This window comes from Leucopleurus acutus (genome assembly GCF_964270905.1).
Source record: "Leucopleurus acutus genome assembly, chromosome: 17".
NCBI classification, from domain to species: domain Eukaryota; kingdom Metazoa; phylum Chordata; class Mammalia; order Artiodactyla; family Delphinidae; genus Leucopleurus; species Leucopleurus acutus.
The window spans coordinates 69,724,936-69,744,709 of NC_139159.1; the positions used below are offsets into that span (position 1 = coordinate 69,724,936).

The 19,774-nt window shown below is 39.7% G+C and overlaps 1 protein-coding gene across 4 annotated transcripts in view; it reads right to left on the bottom strand.

Moving 5' to 3' along the window:
• Positions 1-19,774, bottom strand: part of WASHC5 (WASH complex subunit 5) — a 53,193-nt gene that overhangs the window by 30,780 nt on the left and 2,639 nt on the right. The window contains exons 2-12 of one of the 4 annotated variants that reach the window (XM_082858897.1): positions 18,720-18,922; positions 16,679-16,989; positions 16,063-16,208; positions 15,295-15,379; positions 14,584-14,684; positions 12,356-12,548; positions 9,923-10,075; positions 8,344-8,457; positions 6,711-6,882; positions 2,180-2,307; positions 942-1,071 (exon numbers count right to left, since the gene is read on the bottom strand). In XM_082858897.1, coding sequence (XP_082715023.1) covers positions 942-1,071; positions 2,180-2,307; positions 6,711-6,882; positions 8,344-8,457; positions 9,923-10,075; positions 12,356-12,548; positions 14,584-14,684; positions 15,295-15,379; positions 16,063-16,208; positions 16,679-16,864 — 1,408 coding nt within the window. In that variant the 5' untranslated portion in view covers positions 16,865-16,989; positions 18,720-18,922. Of the gene's footprint in view, positions 1-941; positions 1,072-2,179; positions 2,308-6,710; positions 6,883-8,343; positions 8,458-9,922; positions 10,076-12,355; positions 12,549-14,583; positions 14,685-15,294; positions 15,380-16,062; positions 16,209-16,678; positions 16,990-18,719; positions 19,118-19,774 lie in introns of those variants that run through there. The other 3 variants (XM_082858896.1, XM_082858895.1, XM_082858898.1) reach the window with 3 other exon arrangements.

A 19,774-nucleotide genomic window follows, 5' to 3' on the forward strand; every position in this document is an offset into this window, starting at 1 on the left:
ACCTGCAAAACATGTTGCCAATTTATGTCACACCACTAAAAACTGCTCTAGTTTTTCCAATAGGAATATTAATGAAATTTGGACATATTTTTTGACCAGCAACAAATAAATCAAATACAATAGTCATAAGCTTGTATTAACAATAGTGAAGCTTTTTAAAATAAAAATCTATATTATTCATCAATTCTACTGTATAATTAACTTTATCGGAAATAAATTTGACAGTTAAAACAAATATTAAGCATCAAAAAAATAGTTTAATTTGTCACCTTAAAATTCAGAATGGTCTTTCAGGGGCAATTTGAAAGGATCCTATCTATAGGACAGGTGCCTTCAAAAATTTGAAGTGATACCACAATTTTCCTACAGATAAAATTTCCTAAAAGAAGCAAGATTAAAATTGTTAAAGTAAAACTTGAGCTATGTTGTTTCAAAACAGTCTGCAGGTCCCCACTTGTGCCACTAGATGGCAGATGCGTCAGTGAAGAAGAACCAAATAGGACTGAACACAAGACTCTTAGATATCATTTATGTTAGCAGTCGGTAATATTCTTGGGTGAAGTATCCTGAGAAGATCATGAAAGTTATGCCCCCATCCCCATGCACATAAAATTACACACTAATGACACACCAGTTTTGCATACTATGGTGGTAGGGGGAGGATATGACTCTATAAAATACTATTGTATTTATGAACCGGAGTACAAGAACCCATGATTTAGCCCAACCTCTTACTTCAAAGATAAGAAACCTGAAGTCCAGAGAGAATATGAGATTGCCCAAGGGAGCACAAGGCTAGAGCAGCCAAAACTAAACTTCTGATCTTCATTAGCAACATCCCAGCATACAATGAGGACACAATAATGACTTTTTACTCTGCTGGTTTCTAATAATCTGTGTATACTTTTCAAACACACCAATAACTCCTCTTCAGCAATTACCATTTTTCTCCACTCTGGTTAGGGGTTTCACTCCTGAAAAGACATCAGCAAGCTCCGTCATCCGCTCTGAGCCCTCCTTCTTGTAATGTTCCCATTTGGCCTGCTTTTCTGAAAGCATTTGCTTGAACATCTGTTGAAGAGACAGAAGAGATTTACTGATTTAAGAGAAAATCCAGCTTAGGCAGTTTACTAAGAAAGCCTGAGCGAAACCCAATTTATTATAAAAATAGGTGCCTAACATCAGTCTGACGCCACCTCTTAAGCATTACTACTTTATACAAATTGGGGGGCAAAAGCTAGACCATCTCTAAGACAGTGGCTCTCAGACCAACTGAGGCAAGGCGAGTGTTGGTTCTGAATTGGCATTAATGTCTAGGGCTAGTTCCTGAGGCCACCTGATCCAAACCCCCAAAGTTACTTTTACAGAACCTGGACATTCCCAGGCGTCTGTGATTTTTATTATGTCCATAGAGGCTTTTTTAGGAGTAAGACCAAGCCCAGAATTTCCTTGACTGAACTCAAATCCTCAAGGTCCTTAGGTCAACCTTGTTAAAATGCAAACTACCACCCTACTTAGGCCCTTTCCAACAGGTTCTCGTGGCTTTTAAGATGAAGACTAACACCCCGCAAGGCCCAGCGCAGGCTGCCCACCTGTCAACCTCACTTCCTACCACCTTTCTCTTGCATTCTCTCCCCTGCAGCCAACTGGTCTCTCAGATCCTTGAACTGGCCAGGCTCTTCCCTATCCAAGAGGACTTAGACATAATCTGTCCTCTCACTGGGATGTTCTTCATCATGCTCCCCCACCTTTGTCTTAGCTAACTAACAGGTTCCTTCCTCAGCTCCCTTCTGAAACTCTTGCTTCTCTTCTCAGGGAAGCTGTCAAAGCTAGGACAGGATCCTTTATTTTAGGTACCCAGAGACCTATGTTCCTCTCTTATAGAGCGTATACCTGCTTTTACTCATTTTCATTTCTGTAATTCTCTGATTACTGTCCGCATGCCTCATTAGACTGTAGCTTCCACCATCTGGTGCATTTTTTCCTATCACTGTATCCCTAATGACAGTAGGCACTAAATGCTTGTTGTTTAATCCTGTCCTTTTCCTATAAGAATGATCTCAGACAGCTAGAATCTGTAGCCTGAATCAGAGACACAGCCATAAAATCCTAATCTTTAAAAACATTTTTAAGCATAAAAAAACTAAGACTTTGGTGATTATTCATTCAATATTTTTACCTCTTTGAGTATAAACTCAAATTGTGCAGTATCCAACAACAATTGAAAGAGGATCTTGGGATTGTACCTAGAGTCTGTTAGAATCTGGTCCTTGATTTGACGAAGGCGTTTGTTGTTTGGGTCACAGGCTAGACATGGGAGAAAAGAGTTTCCAGTTTATTAAATGTGTAGAAAATATCTATAATAAATAAGATGAATTCTTAAATACTTTCATTTCCCTTTTAAGCATTTAAAAAGTAATAAGCAAAATGTATCTCAATAATAGATAGTAAAATAAATTATATTACACCTATGCTATGGAGTATGCACAACTGAACGGTTAAATATGACATTGAATCTGACATGGAATGTCATCGTGATGTATTGTTGAATGAAAAAAGCAAACTGAGAACAGTGTTGCCAAATTTTTTAAGCGTTGTGTGGGTGGTTTATTATCGATTGTCCAATATGATGGGTCGAGCCTTTTGGCACCATTTCCTAAGTGCGTGGCCTCCTTGTGTCCTGTTTGAAGTTGCTTTTGTTTTAAGCATTGATCTCTGCCATTCAACTATGGACAGGTGTGCAGAAAAGATTTAACACAGCAGGCCCAAGACTGCCGTCTTCAAAAAGGCTTGTTTGCAAGGCCGGCTCTTGGCTGGCATTAGGGAATGTGGATTTTGGAAGAGTTCCCACCATGTTGAGAACTGGTAAGAATGGCCCACCATGCTTTAACTCTTTGTACAATGTGGTTTATTATGAACACCTGCTCTCCTCTGGGAGTTTGGAATTTTGTTACCTGCCAGGTAGAGGCTGCCTTGATGAGCCCCCAATAAAATCCTGGGCACTGAGTTTCTAATGAGTTTCCCTGGTTGACAACATTTCACACATACTGCCACAACTCATTGCTAGGGGAATTAAATGCATCCTGTGTGACTCCATCAGGAGAGAACTCTTAAAAGCTTGTGCCTGGTTTCCTCTGGACTTCACCTCAGGCACCTTTTCCCTCTGCTGATTTTGCTTTCTATCTTTTTCCTGTTACAAACCATCGCCATAAATACTACTATATGCCGAGTCTAGTAAAGCATTGAACCTGGGGTGGTCTTGGGGACCACTGATACAACAGGGAAGCAGGGTTACCCACACAAAGCTGTGGCACCTCCAAACAGGAAGAACCAGACCTGAGACCATTCTGCTCTTTGTAAAGGCATGACGGGCACTCAGAGCTTTCTGGATTATCCACCACCTAGACCCCTCTCAGACAGAGAGCTTATGGCTACTAGGCCAAGTTCACAAAATTAGGCAGTGATGACCCAGGGATAAGACACCAGATGTCTTGATTCCCTGGTCAGCATCTCAGTTGCCAAGCTAAATCATTTCAAATAAAATAAACATTATGTTTAAAAAGTATATAGGATAAAAAATACTGATATTTGCTGAAATTGGTTTATGGGGTCAATTATTTATGTAAGAAAGAAAAATAAAATAGGATAAGGTAAAATGTTTACAAGTAAAAGCTGCTTAGATTGCAAATAAAGTCCAAATAAAAACTTTAAGACAATAAACACTGTCAGAAAGTTCACAGCTGATAAGGTACAAGGACCCTGATAGTTGCTCTAATATCACCCGTGCTCATTCCTGCTTTCCAAGCCCTCCCATCAGCATCTTAGGAGGTCCAGCATGTACAAAACGACCATGCTTTCCGAGCACATGTCAGTGGTGTTTTTGGTGCTTCAGTCACGGTGAAGCCTGAGCAAGGCTATTTTACATATTGATTTCCAAGTTACTCCATCGGAAGGAGACTCATGACAACCTGGAGGAGGGCTCAGTTTTCACGGGAAACTGCAGAGTTCTGATTTACCATGCATTCTCCAGAACTCCCTAGGAAGAAATATATTGGCACTGATGACATTGATCACACAGAGACAATTTTTCAGCTTCATGTTTGCCTAACTTAAAAAAAAAAAACAAACAGAAAAAAAACAAACTTGGAAGGAGTTCCACTTGTCTTTATATTAACTCTAATTCAACAAGAAACCTTCTGATACTAATTTGCTTTCATTTTTGCACAGGAGACATCACTGTGCATTAACAATTAGCTGCAGAGAGTTAACAGGAGGGAATACGAGAAATCTGCGCCTTCCTTTCTGCACGCCATGGCCAAAACACCATGAAAGCTAAATAAGCAGTTACTTTCCCCACATATGACTCACAGCCAGATAGACAAATCATTTGATTCTTGTAAACTCTGACCTTGTGCAATCAGGTCAGACAATTGCCAGCTCAGAAATGGAAACAGATGTGGCCGAAAAGCAGAGAACCTGGCAAGCCGAGGCTGTCCCTGGCAGGGGCACAAATCCAGGAGACCGCTGGCTTCCAGAATGTACGCACGGCTGTCAGGCTCAGTTGTCCAGAAGACAAAGAGGAGGCTGAGTCACTAGAAACCCACAGTTGCCTTTACGACAGGATAAAGAGAGGGTTCGAGTTGTTTATATGCTTCAGAAAGTAAGACTTTTGGTAAAGAAGATTACAAGCTGAGTCAACGTAGTAAAATCCTCAAATTGGGACTGGATTTCATGTTAAACATAAACTCGACTAATTAAAGACTAGTCCACTGGATGATTCGGCCCTGTATTCATGCTGAGAGTAAACTGGAGAGAGATCTAGGCCAAGAATCGAAATGATGAAAAAAACAAAACTGGAAAGCAGCATTTGTGGGAAAGATTTAAGAAGCTGGAGATTTCTGGTGTGAAGAGGGAAGGCTGAAGAGAAATTCCACATTTTCAAAGAGATGAAGGATGAAGAAGTCCACCTGCTGTTCTCACTGCTGACCACTCACAGGATGCGGAGACAGGCGGCAGCTAGAGGAAGCGTCAAGGGCATCTTGCCTGGATGGTTTGGGAGACGGGGCTACTGTATTACTGAGGTAGGCTGCAGGATTATCTGGCGTGTGGACAGTTTTTCTTTGAGAGACAGTCTTACTTGAAAGAACAAGGAGGTGTTGAAAGTGGGACCAGGGTAGGTGCTCAAGGAAAGTTAGCTGAGTGAAAAACAAAAAGCAGAAGCTTGGCTTTCCAGAGCTGCTAAATGACACCACTCTTAGGGGAAGGAGTGTGCAGCTCTGGAGGAGGGAACTCTTTAGTAATTAATATTGATCGAGCATTTACTAAGTATGAGGACTGCGTCAGCTCCGAATAAGCTCAGGTATTAGTCCAACCTGCTTAATTTTGTACTATTAAACCAGGGGTTTTAAACTCATGGGTTTAGGGAATTCCCTGGCGGTCCAGTGGTTAGGATTCTGCAATTTCACTGCCACAGGCCCGGGTTCAGTCCCTGGTTGGGGAACTAGGATTCTGAAAGCCGTGCGGCAGAGAAGCTCCTGAGCCTGATGGCTAATAGGGTCTCAGAGAGGGTCATGACCCAGAAAAGATTAAGACCCCATCTACCATAATTAAGCACCCGGGTCTAGCCAGTTCCTCAGCAAAATGCAGCCATGTTTCTCTGTCCTTCCAAAATCATACTTTTCTTCCATCATTTCCCCAGACTAGAATTTCTTCTGCTTTTTACTATAAAATCCTATCAAGGGCTAGTCAGTTCCTGTCTCCTCTGTGGAGCCTTGTTAGACCACCTCTGCCCTTCTACCCCAAGCAATGTTTCTCTTCTGCTCTGGGCTCCGGACTCAAATCCTACCAACTATTTTACACATCTGGCTGTTAGGTGCTGCCCTGGCCCTTATATTAGTTTCCTATTGCAGCTGTAACAAATTACCATAAACTCAGTGGCCTAAAAATGACACAAATTTATTCTCTCACAGTTCCAGAGGTGAGAAATCGGAATGGGTTTCACTAGGCTAAAATCAAGGTAGCAGCAGGGCTGTGTTCTTTTTTGGAGGCTCCAGGGGAAACAGTTTTTTTGTCTTTTCCAGCATCTAGAAGCCCTGTACTCCTTTGCTTGTGGCCCTTTCCATCTTTAAAGCCAGCAGTGGTCTACTGAGTCTTTTTCATGATGCCATCTGTCTAGTTCTGACTCTTCTGCTTCCAGAAGAGTCCAGTTTAAGGATATCCCAGTTTAAGGACACTTGTAATTATGCTGGGCCCACTGGGATAATCTCCTTTCTTTAAGGTCAGCTAATTAGCAACATGAATTCCATCTGCAACTTGAATCCCCCTTTGCCATGTAATATAACATGCCCACAGGTTCCAGGGACTAGGTCATGGACATCTTTGGGAGGGTGGGGCGGGAAGCCATTATTCTGCCTACTACAGATCTGCAGCTATACTTTTTCATATGTAGACATCTGATCTCCTCAGTCTGACCAGTGACAAGCTCCTCAAACTTGGGAGGTAAATTTCCTCATATTCCCAAGCACCTAACAGGACCTGACACAGGGGCTGTTCAGGTGGGCCACTGCTTTATCCAAATTGACACAAAAATGACTTAGAAAAGCAGCTTGATTCTCATTGAAGGGCTAAACCACTTTGCATCACGCAGCAGATCTGGGTTCGGACGGCTATATATGGATGAATACAGATGGTCACACCTTTTCGTGTGTTACCTGAGTCTGCGGTATGAAGCATCAGCCATCGAATGGTGACATTGCAGTCTCTCAGGCAGTTCAGAAGCCTCGGGATGTTATCCAGAACCAGATCCTCCCTCAAACAACCTTCTTTCAGGAACTGCTGCGCTTGTGCGTGCGCCCTTTCGCTGACAGTAGCGTATCTGCTTGCCTGTGAAAAGAAAAAAAGACCTGAATTACATTTCAGAGAAAGAGAGAATCACTCATCTGGAAAGTGAATCACACTCAAAAGAATCCCTCGACAAATAGTAACATTTCTATATGAGACAAACAGCACACGGACTGTAGTTGATAAGGCTCAAAGGCAAGTGGCTTATTGGATATTTTTGAAAAGAGCACTGGACTTAGAATTGAGAGACTAACATCTAGAAATATTGGTGTGACTTTGGATTTAACCTCTGAGTACTGGTCTCTTCAAACGTAAACTGGAGAACTGGAGTCGCTGGCTCCTGGTGTCGCTTCTATTCGTAAATTGGACGGAAAGAGACACAAAGGCAGAAGCTAAATTGACCATTCTTCCTATTATTATCGACTAACAAGGCAGAGAAGAGCAGAAATACTCAAAAGGTGAGTTTCTACATATAAAAGTTTAACAAAAGAAATACATCTCAGCATATCAAAACTGAACAGCCTTTTTGGAAATTTGGTCATTCTGCTTTACCTAAAGCAAGAGTTAAATGGTAAACATCATTAACCTAGTCAGGTTAGTTTAAAACAACCACAAGATGTGGCACTGGAAGCCTCTGAAGAACTTCTTGTAATGTCATGAACGAGAAGATGTGATTTTGGAAAGGAATTTCAGTCATGAAAAATTAACGCTCTGGGGCCAGTAAGTATGGGAGCGCCACTTTCTCTAATATATTTCTAGGGGATGTGCCAAAACTGAAATTATTTTGTGCATTATTTATGGAATTCAATTTGCTTGAATAAAACATGCTGAAGTTCCTTGAGTCAGTATTATTCTATGCACATTTGGAAACTCAAAAACTCAGACAGATAGGCTGAGGAAGATAATCACTGTTTAGAAATAGCAAGTATGCTCCCCAATAAAAAGATTTTATTTTGATTCTTCTGTTTACTCAGATATTTATTTCCTTTTGCCCTGGGTTCTCATCAGAGACAGAATATAGCCATTTCAACTTTAAGGAGATGCCTGTCTTTAGTCTTGTTGCTTACTTCACACACCCGAAATGATGAGCTTAAATTACAGTGAAAGGGTGTATTGTCCACATCCAGTTACCATCTTCAACACTCATCCTACTGATGAAAACATTAAAATTCTCGCTACTAGTGAAGGGAGCTCTGTCCATGAGGACAGTCTTTAAGCAGGAGTAAATGAAGTCACCTGGGGCCAGATGTCACACTGGTTCATTTTAGGGTGTTGACTCTTCCTCAGGATCCAAGTCTCCAATTTATACAGCCCACATAAGTTAAAATTCTACAATTACCTCTCTTATTCCGATGTGCAAAATTCACCTTTCATTAATCACTGCACTAAAATGTCTATGTGGGCATCTTCCAAATCGCTTAGGAAATCTACTTAGCTCGTTTCCTACGCCATTAAAGCTGGTGTGCAGTTGTTTGAGAATCCTCTCGATTAGCCAGAACCTACCTGTTCTCTGACATTTGAAAGGTCCAGGGTATTGTTTAAAGCAGTTTTTGCAGCTTTGTAGGGTTCCCAAGCATCTGCTAGATTAACTGTGATCCCCATGTAAATACTAATTACCTGAAAGAAGAGACAATCGTTCAGTATTTGTTAAACATCTACTCGCTTCAAGGCTGGGAAAATGCAAAGTTATAGAAGACATCACCCACTCCTTCAAGTTTAAATGCCGTTCCAGTGAAAAACCAAGATTTTCCAAATATACAGGGAAGTGGTTTTCCTTGTGAGCACTTGGGAACAAGAGTGACTATTAAATGTTGCTATTCACGGGAAAATAACTAAAACAAGGTTTTCCTTTCAAACTGCTGTGTGTAGGATTCCTTGGATGAACAAAAATGAAAGGGGAAAGAAAAGTAGATACTTTGACTGGAGTAGGGGTTTTCCCAAACATTTTCATCTCACCTTTATACTCTTAAAATCAAACTAAACTTGTCCCCCAAATTTCTGTGAGCAGAGTGGCACTGTGTTTCACATTCATTCTTTTTAAAATTATATGCAGTCCCTCTTTATCTCTATTAATATTCTCCTTTAAAACTCTTTGTGGTCTAATATTTTCTCACTAGCTTTTTATTGGTTGGCATTTGTCTGGCATATCTTTTATTTATTTATTTTTAAAAATTCCTTTATTTTCAGCGTGCCAGGGTGCTTTTTCAGGAATGTATCTTGTAAGTATCATGTAATTGGACTTTGACCTTCCTTAATACTAAAAGTGTTTCTGAGTATAGCATTATGGACAGAACCTCTTTGTTAAGCTTAGGCAAATGAAGCCAGACTCTCGGAACTTTCCTCTTGGCTACTCAACTCCCAGCACATGGGTATGATTCATTTGTGGATAGGAAGCATCATCTCCTAATTGTAGGCTGCTCTTCTCCCCAGTAAAGCTCCTCATTCAGGCCCCTCATAATAGCTGGTAAGAAGTGAAATAAAATCTGCTCCCTGAGGACGTGATCCAATTCACTGTCCTCTGTTAAAACCTCTATGTGCAAAGAAAACATTTCATACATATTAAGTACAATGTCAGTCTTAAACCTTTAAGAATTAATATTTTTAAGTGAAACAATGTTTAAAAAGTTACAAGCACATCCTTGCAGTAATGTAAACCTTGGCCCCATTAACATTAGCTTATAGATAAAACTTACTATAAATGTGCAATTCCTATTCACAAAGTGACAAATTAGGTAAATTCTGCTAGCTTAGATTCATAAAATAGAAAAGAATAAAGAAATGCTTATGTAACTTAGTTGAATCTCAGTAGCTAAAGCGAGATACATTTTAACACGAGGTTTTACCTTGAGACTATCCATTTAAAGAAAAAAAACACAAATGGAAGCTTCAGGAAATTTTACTGACTGATTTATTCCTTCCTGATTTATAAAATTCTCGACAGGCTTAAAGTAATTTTACTTAAGTGAGTTTATGTTTCATTATTTCAACATTATGACCTTTAGATTACAGGCCAAAAGAATGGAAAAATCAGTTCTCCGGCAAGCTTATCATAGAGAAAAAAAAGACTAATAGCAATACTTGCCCAATTATCTGGAAAGTATTTATCCACTATCTCTCTCATTTTTGCTTGATGGGTATGAAGAATGGAAGGCTCAAAGTAGAGAATTACATACAACATGGCGGCCTGATTTGCCAGAGCTGTGCTCCGATGTTCTGGCAATGGATACGCTGAGACCTGCAAGACAGAGACCAGACCAGGAGAGGCAGATGTTAGCAACAGCTGAACTTACACGTGCCAAATAAATGACCTAGTTCTAGGACACATCAGCCTCTCAAAAGTCCGTCTCCTTTGAGGATCCCGGGCACTGGAAACAATTCTCGGATTATGGCATTGGGAACCAGGCCCTTCTTTCTTATCTCTAGCCACATGACATTCTCTTGACTATCCTTGACTCTGCTGCAATTCTAACTCTTTTCCCTAAAAAAATAAAAAAAAAGTAACCCTGCGTCTCCCACTAGTTGTCCATTTCTGAGTCTCTCCCATCACAGACAAGCTCTTAGAACTGACAGATTCCACACTCACTGGTGCTCTCACCTCCTGTTTATTCTTCAACTCACTGACATTTGATCTCCACCATTACCTCAATGGAACTCCCTAGGGCCACTCATAACCTCACAGTCAGCTAGTTCAATGGACTCTTTTTTAGCACTCTCACTTAAATTCTCTGAGGAATGAAATTCTCTCCTCCTCTAGTTTCCCAGATACCACTCTCTCTTCTCAGTCTGCATGCTTTGTGCTCTGCTTCTCTCTGTCTTTCATATGCTGCTGAGTCCCAGGGCTCCATTGCCTCATGTATTAGGAATCTCTGGCTCCACGTAGTACGTGGCACCTCGAGGACCATGAGCAGAAAGGGAGGAAATTATTACAAGGACAGACACAGCAATGCCTCATGGAGCCCGCGGGCAGGAATGTGGTCGGGTCCTGGGATGGGCCTGGAGCTTCGAACCAGAAAGCCTTCACTGTTTCTCCCCTGGATGTGTTTGCTCAACTTTTCTCTCTCTCCAGACTGTTCTCTATCACATGGCAGAATGAGGCTGCCCAAACTCCAAGTCTTGCATGTTGTGGGTAAACCCATGTCCAGAAATTGTTTCTCAGGCCCAATTCCAAATTACCTGGAGACAGGGAATCTGATCCATCTTGGGTCAAGTGACTGGCCCTGGTCCAATCAGCTAGGGACAGAGGAGGTAGAGGGTAGACAGAGGGGTGGACACAGCACAACCACAGCTCAACCCCAGTGTTAACAGAGGTCACAGGGCAAGCAGAAAATTGAAACACACTCCCTTGAGATACGGACAAAATGGACCGCCTAAGAGGCAGAAGAGTTAATAGAAGGGTTAACGAGAGGCAGTAAAGAAACAGCGTGGGCTTTGAAGTCATACAGGCCTGCATTCAAATTATGGTTCTGCTGCCTACTTATGTGATGTTGTGAAAATTATGTAAGCTCTCTAAGCCTTATTCTTCTCAACAGCAACATGAGGATAGTGCTGTCTATTTTGAAAGATTATTGTGAAAAATAGAGAAAACAGCATTTGAAAAAAACCTCCCATGATTCTGGTTCATGTTGAATTCTCAATAAATGGCAACAAATATTATGGAGACCTGGTATCTGCAGGTAGCTCCTCATTTTGAGTTGTCTTAAAAAACCAAACAAAACAAATAACAACCAAAAACTCTTTATTTACACTTAACATGTTCATACAAAAAACTAGCAGGCTACCTAAGAACTGTACAGAACAGGTGTGCTCTGTAATAAATGATATCCAGTTATCACAGGTCCAACTCTTTACTCTCTTCTAGTAAGAAAAAATATATATAATACCTAAAATTATGTTTTCTTTAGGAAAATGAAGTCAAATGGTAACTTTCTCTGGTACCATTTTGAGTGAGTGAATGGTACACATACTGGAGAGGAAAGTGAGCCTTTCCAACCCTGTTCACGCTGCCTCATTTGCCTGGGCTGCCCAGATATCCCCGTTGTCACCTGTTGCAATCTTGCTGCCCCTGTCACATGCTTCACAACACTCTGCACTTCCCCTAAGATAACACCCATCTGGCTTTACTGGAATTCTTTTGTCTGTCTTCTTTCTTCAGCTACAAGCTCATTGTGAGTAGGGACCAGGGCCTGCCTTCTTCAGCAATGGATCCCCAGCACCAAGCACACGGACAGCTGCATACTGCACACTCAGCAATCATTTCTTAACTGAACGCCTAAAAGAATGCATCTTCTTTCCAAATATAGCTCAAATCTCATCTCCTCCTTGAAATCTCTAATACTGCCCTAATTAATATCCCTCTTTCCTTAACAATTCCAAGGCACAACTCAGAAAGTTTTAAATAGTTTCTAGCTGCTTTTACTCTTCTGAGGAAGGAGAAAAGAAAGGAGCAATTGAGGAGGAAGGTGAAATCAGTCTTTTAAACTATTAGGACAGATTTAAAAATAGACTTAATCCCCACCTGGTTGTAAATATCATCAGATCTTAGCCGACCGATGACCATGCTGATGAAGGTCTCGTTGATAGGCACCCTCTGGAAGTAACTCTCAGGATAGTTGGGTGGTCTTTTGGCTCCTGGTTGGCTGGAATAACCTGTACTTCGAAGCAGCTTACAAATATCATCCATATTCGAATCAGCAGAAGATCGAGCAGCACTGAGCCGTGTTCACAATGGGAAATAAAGGGCCAAAGAAACCGCATATGTTAGAAATGCAAAGTCCAGCAAAGCAGAAGAATTTCAGTATAACTTGACTTTCTATAATTTTAGATATGACTGTAGGTCAACTTATATCCCTAAAATTCAAAATTATATTTTCAAAAAGCCTGTTGCAATATACCAAACTGATAAGATGGGTTCCTGTATGTATGTACAGTTTTATGTGAAGGTCCATGATCCGTTTCCCCAAAATCCTTGGGGCTGGATTTGTTTCAGAATACAGCGTTTTTCAAATATAAGAAAGTAATGATACATATATCATGTACGATATAATACTCCAGCAGGGTCTTAGATGGCATTCCATGATCAAGATATATTAATATTTCTACAATAAAATTTATGAACATTCACACAAGTGAGATAAATAAAGACTGTCTATAGCCTCATGTCTGCTCCAGTCAGGTGCTGACTCCAAAAGATTTCAAGTTAGGTCAGGTTTGCTGCCAACGTAGTTGCTCTGTATGCATGTTGTGCATGTGTGCATGTTCATATATTTTTGTCAGAGTTCTTTGGATTTCAAAATTGTGGATAAAGAATGTGAACCTGCACCAATTTTCATAAATTTAAACAATAATTTTTAAAAAGTCTATCAATTTCAAGTGGGATATACCAACTGGTTTTTCTTGGTAAGATGTACCTTCTACAGAGATTTAAGCAGAACATCTGTGCTTTTTCTGGTGGCTTGAAGTAGTAATCCCCCAAAGAGACTCAATCTTAGACTTGAAGATGACCTCCTATCTGATGTAAGAATCTCCTTTACTACTGCTCTGACTTGTAATTGTTCAGTGTCTCTTCAGTAGTGGATCCTCACATTCTAATGAATTAGCCATTATACCCTAAGGGACAAAGCCGGATTGTCAAAGCTGGGCTTGATTAGCAGATTTTTTTCTTCTTCTTCATGTTGTTTATGGTTTTTGTTTTTCCAGGTACTTTCAGCAATAGAGGCAAGACCATTCATAGCCCATTTTAAAAAACATGGATGGTCAAACTGATGTGAATGAATTACGCATGCTGGTGGATACTCTCCTCACATCCTGATAAAGCTAAAGGAACAGGCCAGCTGAGTAGCCTAATTTATTGCTGAGAAGGCAGCAGTACCAAGTGTGGCTGAAAATACAACATCCCCAAACAATCCCTCTCTGTTGAGGATCTGCCTTTTTGCCCTATTTATTTTGTCCTAATTTGTAAGTCTGAAAATGTTAATTCTAGCCTGCACATCTTTAGCCCAAGTTCCTGACTCCTGCTTATTGACTGTTTCTTCCCCGAATCTTGATTATTTCTGACATTGACCCTGTATCCAGATTCTGACTCATTTATCTAACAAATTGAAAACTGTACATTAGGGACTGAAATCACAGCTGGTTAAGGTGGGTCCTGTTTTTAAGACCCTGCTTCTTGAAGGCATAGCTCTGTAAAGACACATGTAACACATGGTTGGGATGTGTGTTACTGTTTGTTCTTTTTGGTTCTACATATACATGGGTAAGAATTCACTTTCAACCTGGCCTTGAATGATAACTTTTCAAAACGTATCAACCTGAAAATGATAACAGAAAACTCATTCATTTCCTTACATCTGCCAAGGAGTAGTATTTGAAAACTTAAAAAAAAAAATTCATTAGACTGCCAAAATTCCCAAATTAATCTTTCAGGTAAGGAAAATTCACATTCCTTTTAAAAAAAAAACTGAGGCATCATGATGGACATGATAAGCTATATATCGCTAATAATCTATAATAAATTACTCTATATATACTAGATTATATGACATATAATCTATTATAATAATGATGATATGAAACACAGATTGTTATATTTCTACATTATGTATTATACTTAGAAGTGATAAGAATCTTACACTTTTGCATTCTAGATCATATTGTTGCTGTTCACAATAAAAGGAGGATGGAAATCTACACTGTACTTTACCAATAGCAGTGCTTTTGGAGGGTGTAGTCTTAGCCCAGGGATACCTGTATCGATAGTAAGAAACGAGCATTCTCTCTCTGATTTCTCCTTCAATCTTTTGGTCGATGACCAGGAGCATAACTCCATATAAGTACAGTGCTTCACACTATGATGAGAAAAAGACAACAGCCAAGTTCACAGGAGTACACATGCTTATGGAGTGAAGCTGATAATGTGTAAAAGGATCACTCTGCTCTGGTTCCTCCTAAAAACTTTATATTACAAGGAGAATGCAGGTTCCCCCCAAAGGGTTCTCACCTTCTGTACAGAATGAGCTTCGAAAAGTTTATGCAAAATAAAGTTTAATTTACAATGACTATCTTTCAGTTGGTCTATTTTTCATATTTTGCTTGGGATACCAAAATGGAATCCCAACATTATGAATACATAATAAGTCATTCACTTATTTAACAAACATTTCTTAAGTGATCATGATGTACTAGGTACCAGGCTAGATGTCTGGGATGCAAAAGATAAAGAAGATAGGATTGTTACACTGAGAAAGCTCATAACCTGCACACAATCTTTATTCACTGCTCAAAGTTTACTATGTTCTAAATTCAGACAAAGACCTGCCAGTTAGAAGATAATTATCAGTTTATTTTGCTTCTCCTTAAAGAAGGATACACTGTATGTATTTGTGACTTACAGGAAAAAAAGTAACGCTAAGTTTGACATTCTTGATTTTTAAATTTTAAGTGGTCACTACTACTTACTAGAAGTTGTTTTCCATCTTCATTGAGAAGCACCGTTTCTAAGGTTTGCTGAATATAAACACCTTCATTGAGATCATCTAGATATCTAGAAATGAAACCCCAGAGCAAGTTATTCATTGATAATAAAAATGTTAATATCTCTGAAGAAGGACAGTAAAGATTTTTAAAAGATTAGGCAAGATACCAGGCATTCTGGCCTTCAAATAGTTTGTGGTCATTCATGCTCTTAGGAATAGATTGGTGAGCAGGAACTCATAGTGATCAGGGCCACAGATTATTTATGGCCACTCCAAGTAAAAGGAATATTCCATAGTCCTGATTTATGAATTACAGATATCTTGGGAATAATGGCATAAAAACATGGACTAGTTAGTTTAAAAGCTAATGAGTAATGAATTCTTATGGGCTAGAAGGAAGACAATATTGTCTGGTCAGGGATAAGAAGGAAGGCTATGGTTACCAACGCTACAAAAATAAGTTCCTTTTTTTTTCACTTCTCATATATAATAAACTAAATTAGGATCAAGATTGAAAGCCAACTGACTTGGTACAAAGCAAGATGATTACAATCCTTAACAAGAGCAGGAAATAATATTAAAACTCTAAAATGCTTAAGATGACTAGTGCCACAGGAAGGAAAAGACAATTATCCACGGTATAAGCTAGTAAATTTCTTAGTAACTCAGAAAGATATACACGTTCTAGTCCATCCCTTCTCCCTGTCCACTATTTACTATCAAAATAAGCTATGACTAAATTAGTCAATACCTGTTTAAGTCTACAATATATTTATGCACACTTTGAAATGCTAAATAAAATCTGGTCACAATTTCTGTGTTGTTTTCCCGAAACTCTTCATCTAAATCCTGTAGCTCTGGCTTAGCTTCCAGTTTGCTTTCCCATAATTCTGGACCCTAAGAAGAAAAACACATTTATGTGAAACATCAAGAAAAGAGTCACAAACCAATAGAATTATTGGTAACAATTTCAAAACAGTCTTTTAAAAATTTGTTCTTATGCCTCAAAAGGGATATCAAAAATTGAAAGCAGAGGAACAGAAAGTAATGAAGATCTCAGAAGCACAGATATAAAATCCCTTTGAAAGAAATGGACTTGAATTGCAACAATTGACATGCTTTTAAGTGTGGGGTACTTCAATGTGAAACACATTATACCAAAGTTATCTTTTTAAGATTTGATTATATTGTGTTAGGGCTTCCACACAATGTATTATTTTAAAGTTAGCTGATACTAAATTTGGTTGAAAAGCTTTTCTTTTTAACTCCTTCTCCATAATTACTTAACCTCTCAGAGTCTCCTGGTTTCCAAGGAAAGCATGCTTTTGTAGAAAAGACTGGTAAGAAAAGCTGTTGAGGAAGATTACCTTAAAATAGCTGAAATCAAATATGATATCTCCGTATTTCTGTTGATCAGCTCGGTCTTTTAACCTGAATACAGCAGGAATAAACTCAGAGAGCCTCAGAAGTTCAGCAATGATGGCATTGCCACAGGAAACAATTCTTAGGATTGCTTGGCCACAGAGGTTATTCTCAGCCAAAAAGTCCAACATCGTGAGGATAATCAACTACTCTGTGCCCGGCCACAGGAAAATGTGTAACTGGCTTCAGAGCTGGGGTCTGTAAATCATCAGATGAAACCAGGTCTGCAGATACACTGGCCGCTCCATTAAAGGACCTGTATCCCCCCCCCCAAAAAAAAGTATGAAAATCTCCATTTTTTTAAGGAACCACGTGAAACACACACACAATATTTTTCTTCCAAACTCACTGAAAAAAATGTATAACACATAATGAGTTCTGATATGGAGGGAGAGCATTTAATTTCCACTCTTCATGTTTTCCTTGTAGAGGAACTTTGCTAAATTGCTACTCTTGGCCTCTTTCTCAACACTTTATTCACTTCTCTCCATGAGAAAAGACTTGATGTAGCTGATCCCTGAGCTTGTGAGAAGGTTCCAAGGTGCCTAAATTGGGAACAGATTATTAAATTTTCCTTACAGGAATTGTACCACTTCTTTTACCTTTGGGAAAAGATAACTATGTCCTAAAATCTACTAGAATTAGATGAGGGCACTACCTTTAAAAATGTTTTTTTCAGGGGATTCCCTGGCAGTCCAGTGGTTAGGACTCTGTGCTTTTACTGCTGAGGGCCTGGGTTCAACCCCTGGTTGGGAAACTAAGATCCCACAAGCTGCGCGGCACAGCCAAAAAAAAAAGAAAAAAAAAGTTTTTTTCATATGTCAAGTATGGGAGGTCCTGTTATTGAGACTAATATATGCCTGAGAAATGTGACAGGGTGACTCTAAAAGTAAGGACAACTATTTCATACTAAGCAGTGGAGAAGTTCTGATTAGGAATGTATCTTCAAGTGATATCATCAAAAGTTCTGACAATAAGTTTTATGCTTAACAAAATTGAGAGTAAAGTTGCAGAAACTCTGTACTCAATGGACAAACCAAGAACAAGTCAAAAGCTGACTTCATCAAATCCTGATTTCGATAATACAGTGTTTTGTACTCCACAGTTGTCTTTCATAGTATGAGCTTTAAATGGGTAATTTTTGCAAAAAATTTCCAAGGCATCATTCATTTTTCCAAAGGGCCTCCCAATTCTTTTTCACCTCATTATCTTTTGAAGTGTTAATTGTGTCATCATCTTTGTTGCATTTCTCTCCTCTAATTGTTAATTTAGCTAGGTCATCATTTGTGAACTTCATGGAAGCCTAAATTATTTTTCAACTTCATAAAGGCCTGTGACTTCCCAACATTTGCACTTTCACTTGGCATTGGGATCCTGCTCTATCAACATAATGTCAACAATTAAGAAAACTGACCAAGGGACTTCCCTTGTAGTCCCGTGGTTAAGACTCTGTGCTCCCAGTGCAGGGGACACAGGTTCGATCCCTGCTTGGGGAACTAAGATCCCCACATGCTGCATGGCCTGGCCAAAAAAAAAAGACTGACCAAAAAGTAAGAAAAGTAAGAATTTAATGACCAAATAGACAGCTTTGAACAAGGATATCTGAATGAGGACTAATGTTACAAGTGGTCAGTTTATTAAGATGTTTACATCAATGCCACTTTTGAGTTCCTCTGTAGTCACAGCAAAACATTCCTCAATGCCTGTCACACATTTTTAAAGTTCACCCACGTGATGAGCTACCTACTGTAGGTATCTATTACCTGGAAGCTCTGTATAACCCTTCAGGGTTTTCTTTTTTCCTTTTGGAAGTTTCTATCATTGATTCACAATTTGGAAATGTCTTCATTTACTGGGATGCTGTGGCAGCAACTGCTGGCTCCTCAACAGTACTTCCCACTCACCTACTCCTTTCTTATTCTAGAGGACAAAACATTCAGATCCTCACTTTCCCTCCCTTGAAGCCAGGTTAGACATGAGACTCACTTGTGACCGATGAGATAGAAGAAGTCTATGGTAGAACTTTTAGGAAATGTTTTTTTTTCTACAGCTACAAGGAGAGAGGCATGTCAAGAGAAATTTCTCTTGTTGCTCTGGCAATCACCCTTATTCTTGCCTTTGAGTGTGGTCCAATAAATATTTGATGCCTGAAGCTGCAGTAGCCACCTTGAGACCATGAGGTAACAGGCCTAAGAGTAAAAACGCCAAGAACCTGCAGACTGTGGTGCGGAAGGAAAGAATCTAAATTCTTATTGATGTTACTGATTCCTTGATTCAACTGTGGCACTACCTACCTCTGTAATCCTTGTTAAATGGACTGCTTTCATGGTTTACCTAATGTTAATTGGGTTCTGGATTATATGCAGGTGAAAGCATTTCCAATGATACAGATTCACTTACTCAACAAATATCTACCCAGTGCCTACTATGTGCCAAGCACCGTTTTAGGACCTGAGGCTACAGTAGTGCACACAACTAACTTCCTGCTTTCATGAAGCCTACATACTATTGGGAGTGGGACAGAGATAAACAAATAAACATATTACATATCAGGCTTTGATAACGCTGTAAAGAAAAGCATGACAAAGGGATGGAGCGTGTGTTATTCTACATACAGGAGTGTGTAAAAGCCTCTCTGGTAAGATGATATTTGAGCAGAGGCCAGAAGCAAGTGAGGGATCAAGCAGTAAGGGTATCTATAGCCCCTAAGATGGTCCCCAATGATCTCCACCTTCCTATTCATTCCCTGAGTGTGACTTACTGTCTCCCATCTAAAGAAGGGAATAGGGCAGATGTGAAAGATGCCTTTTCTGAAATGAGATTGCAAAAAAGACTGTGACCTCTGGCTTGGGAGCCCTTTCCAGCGTGTGTGTCTTGGGAGAAGCAAGTTGTTAGGTTGTGAGACAGCCCTGTGGAGGAGCCCTTGGGACGATGGAGAAGTCTGCCAACCACCACTTGAGTGAGCTGGAAAATAGATCCCCCCAACCCCAGTTTGTGTTCACAGCACAGCAACCTCCCAAGAGCCCCTGAGCCAAAGGCAC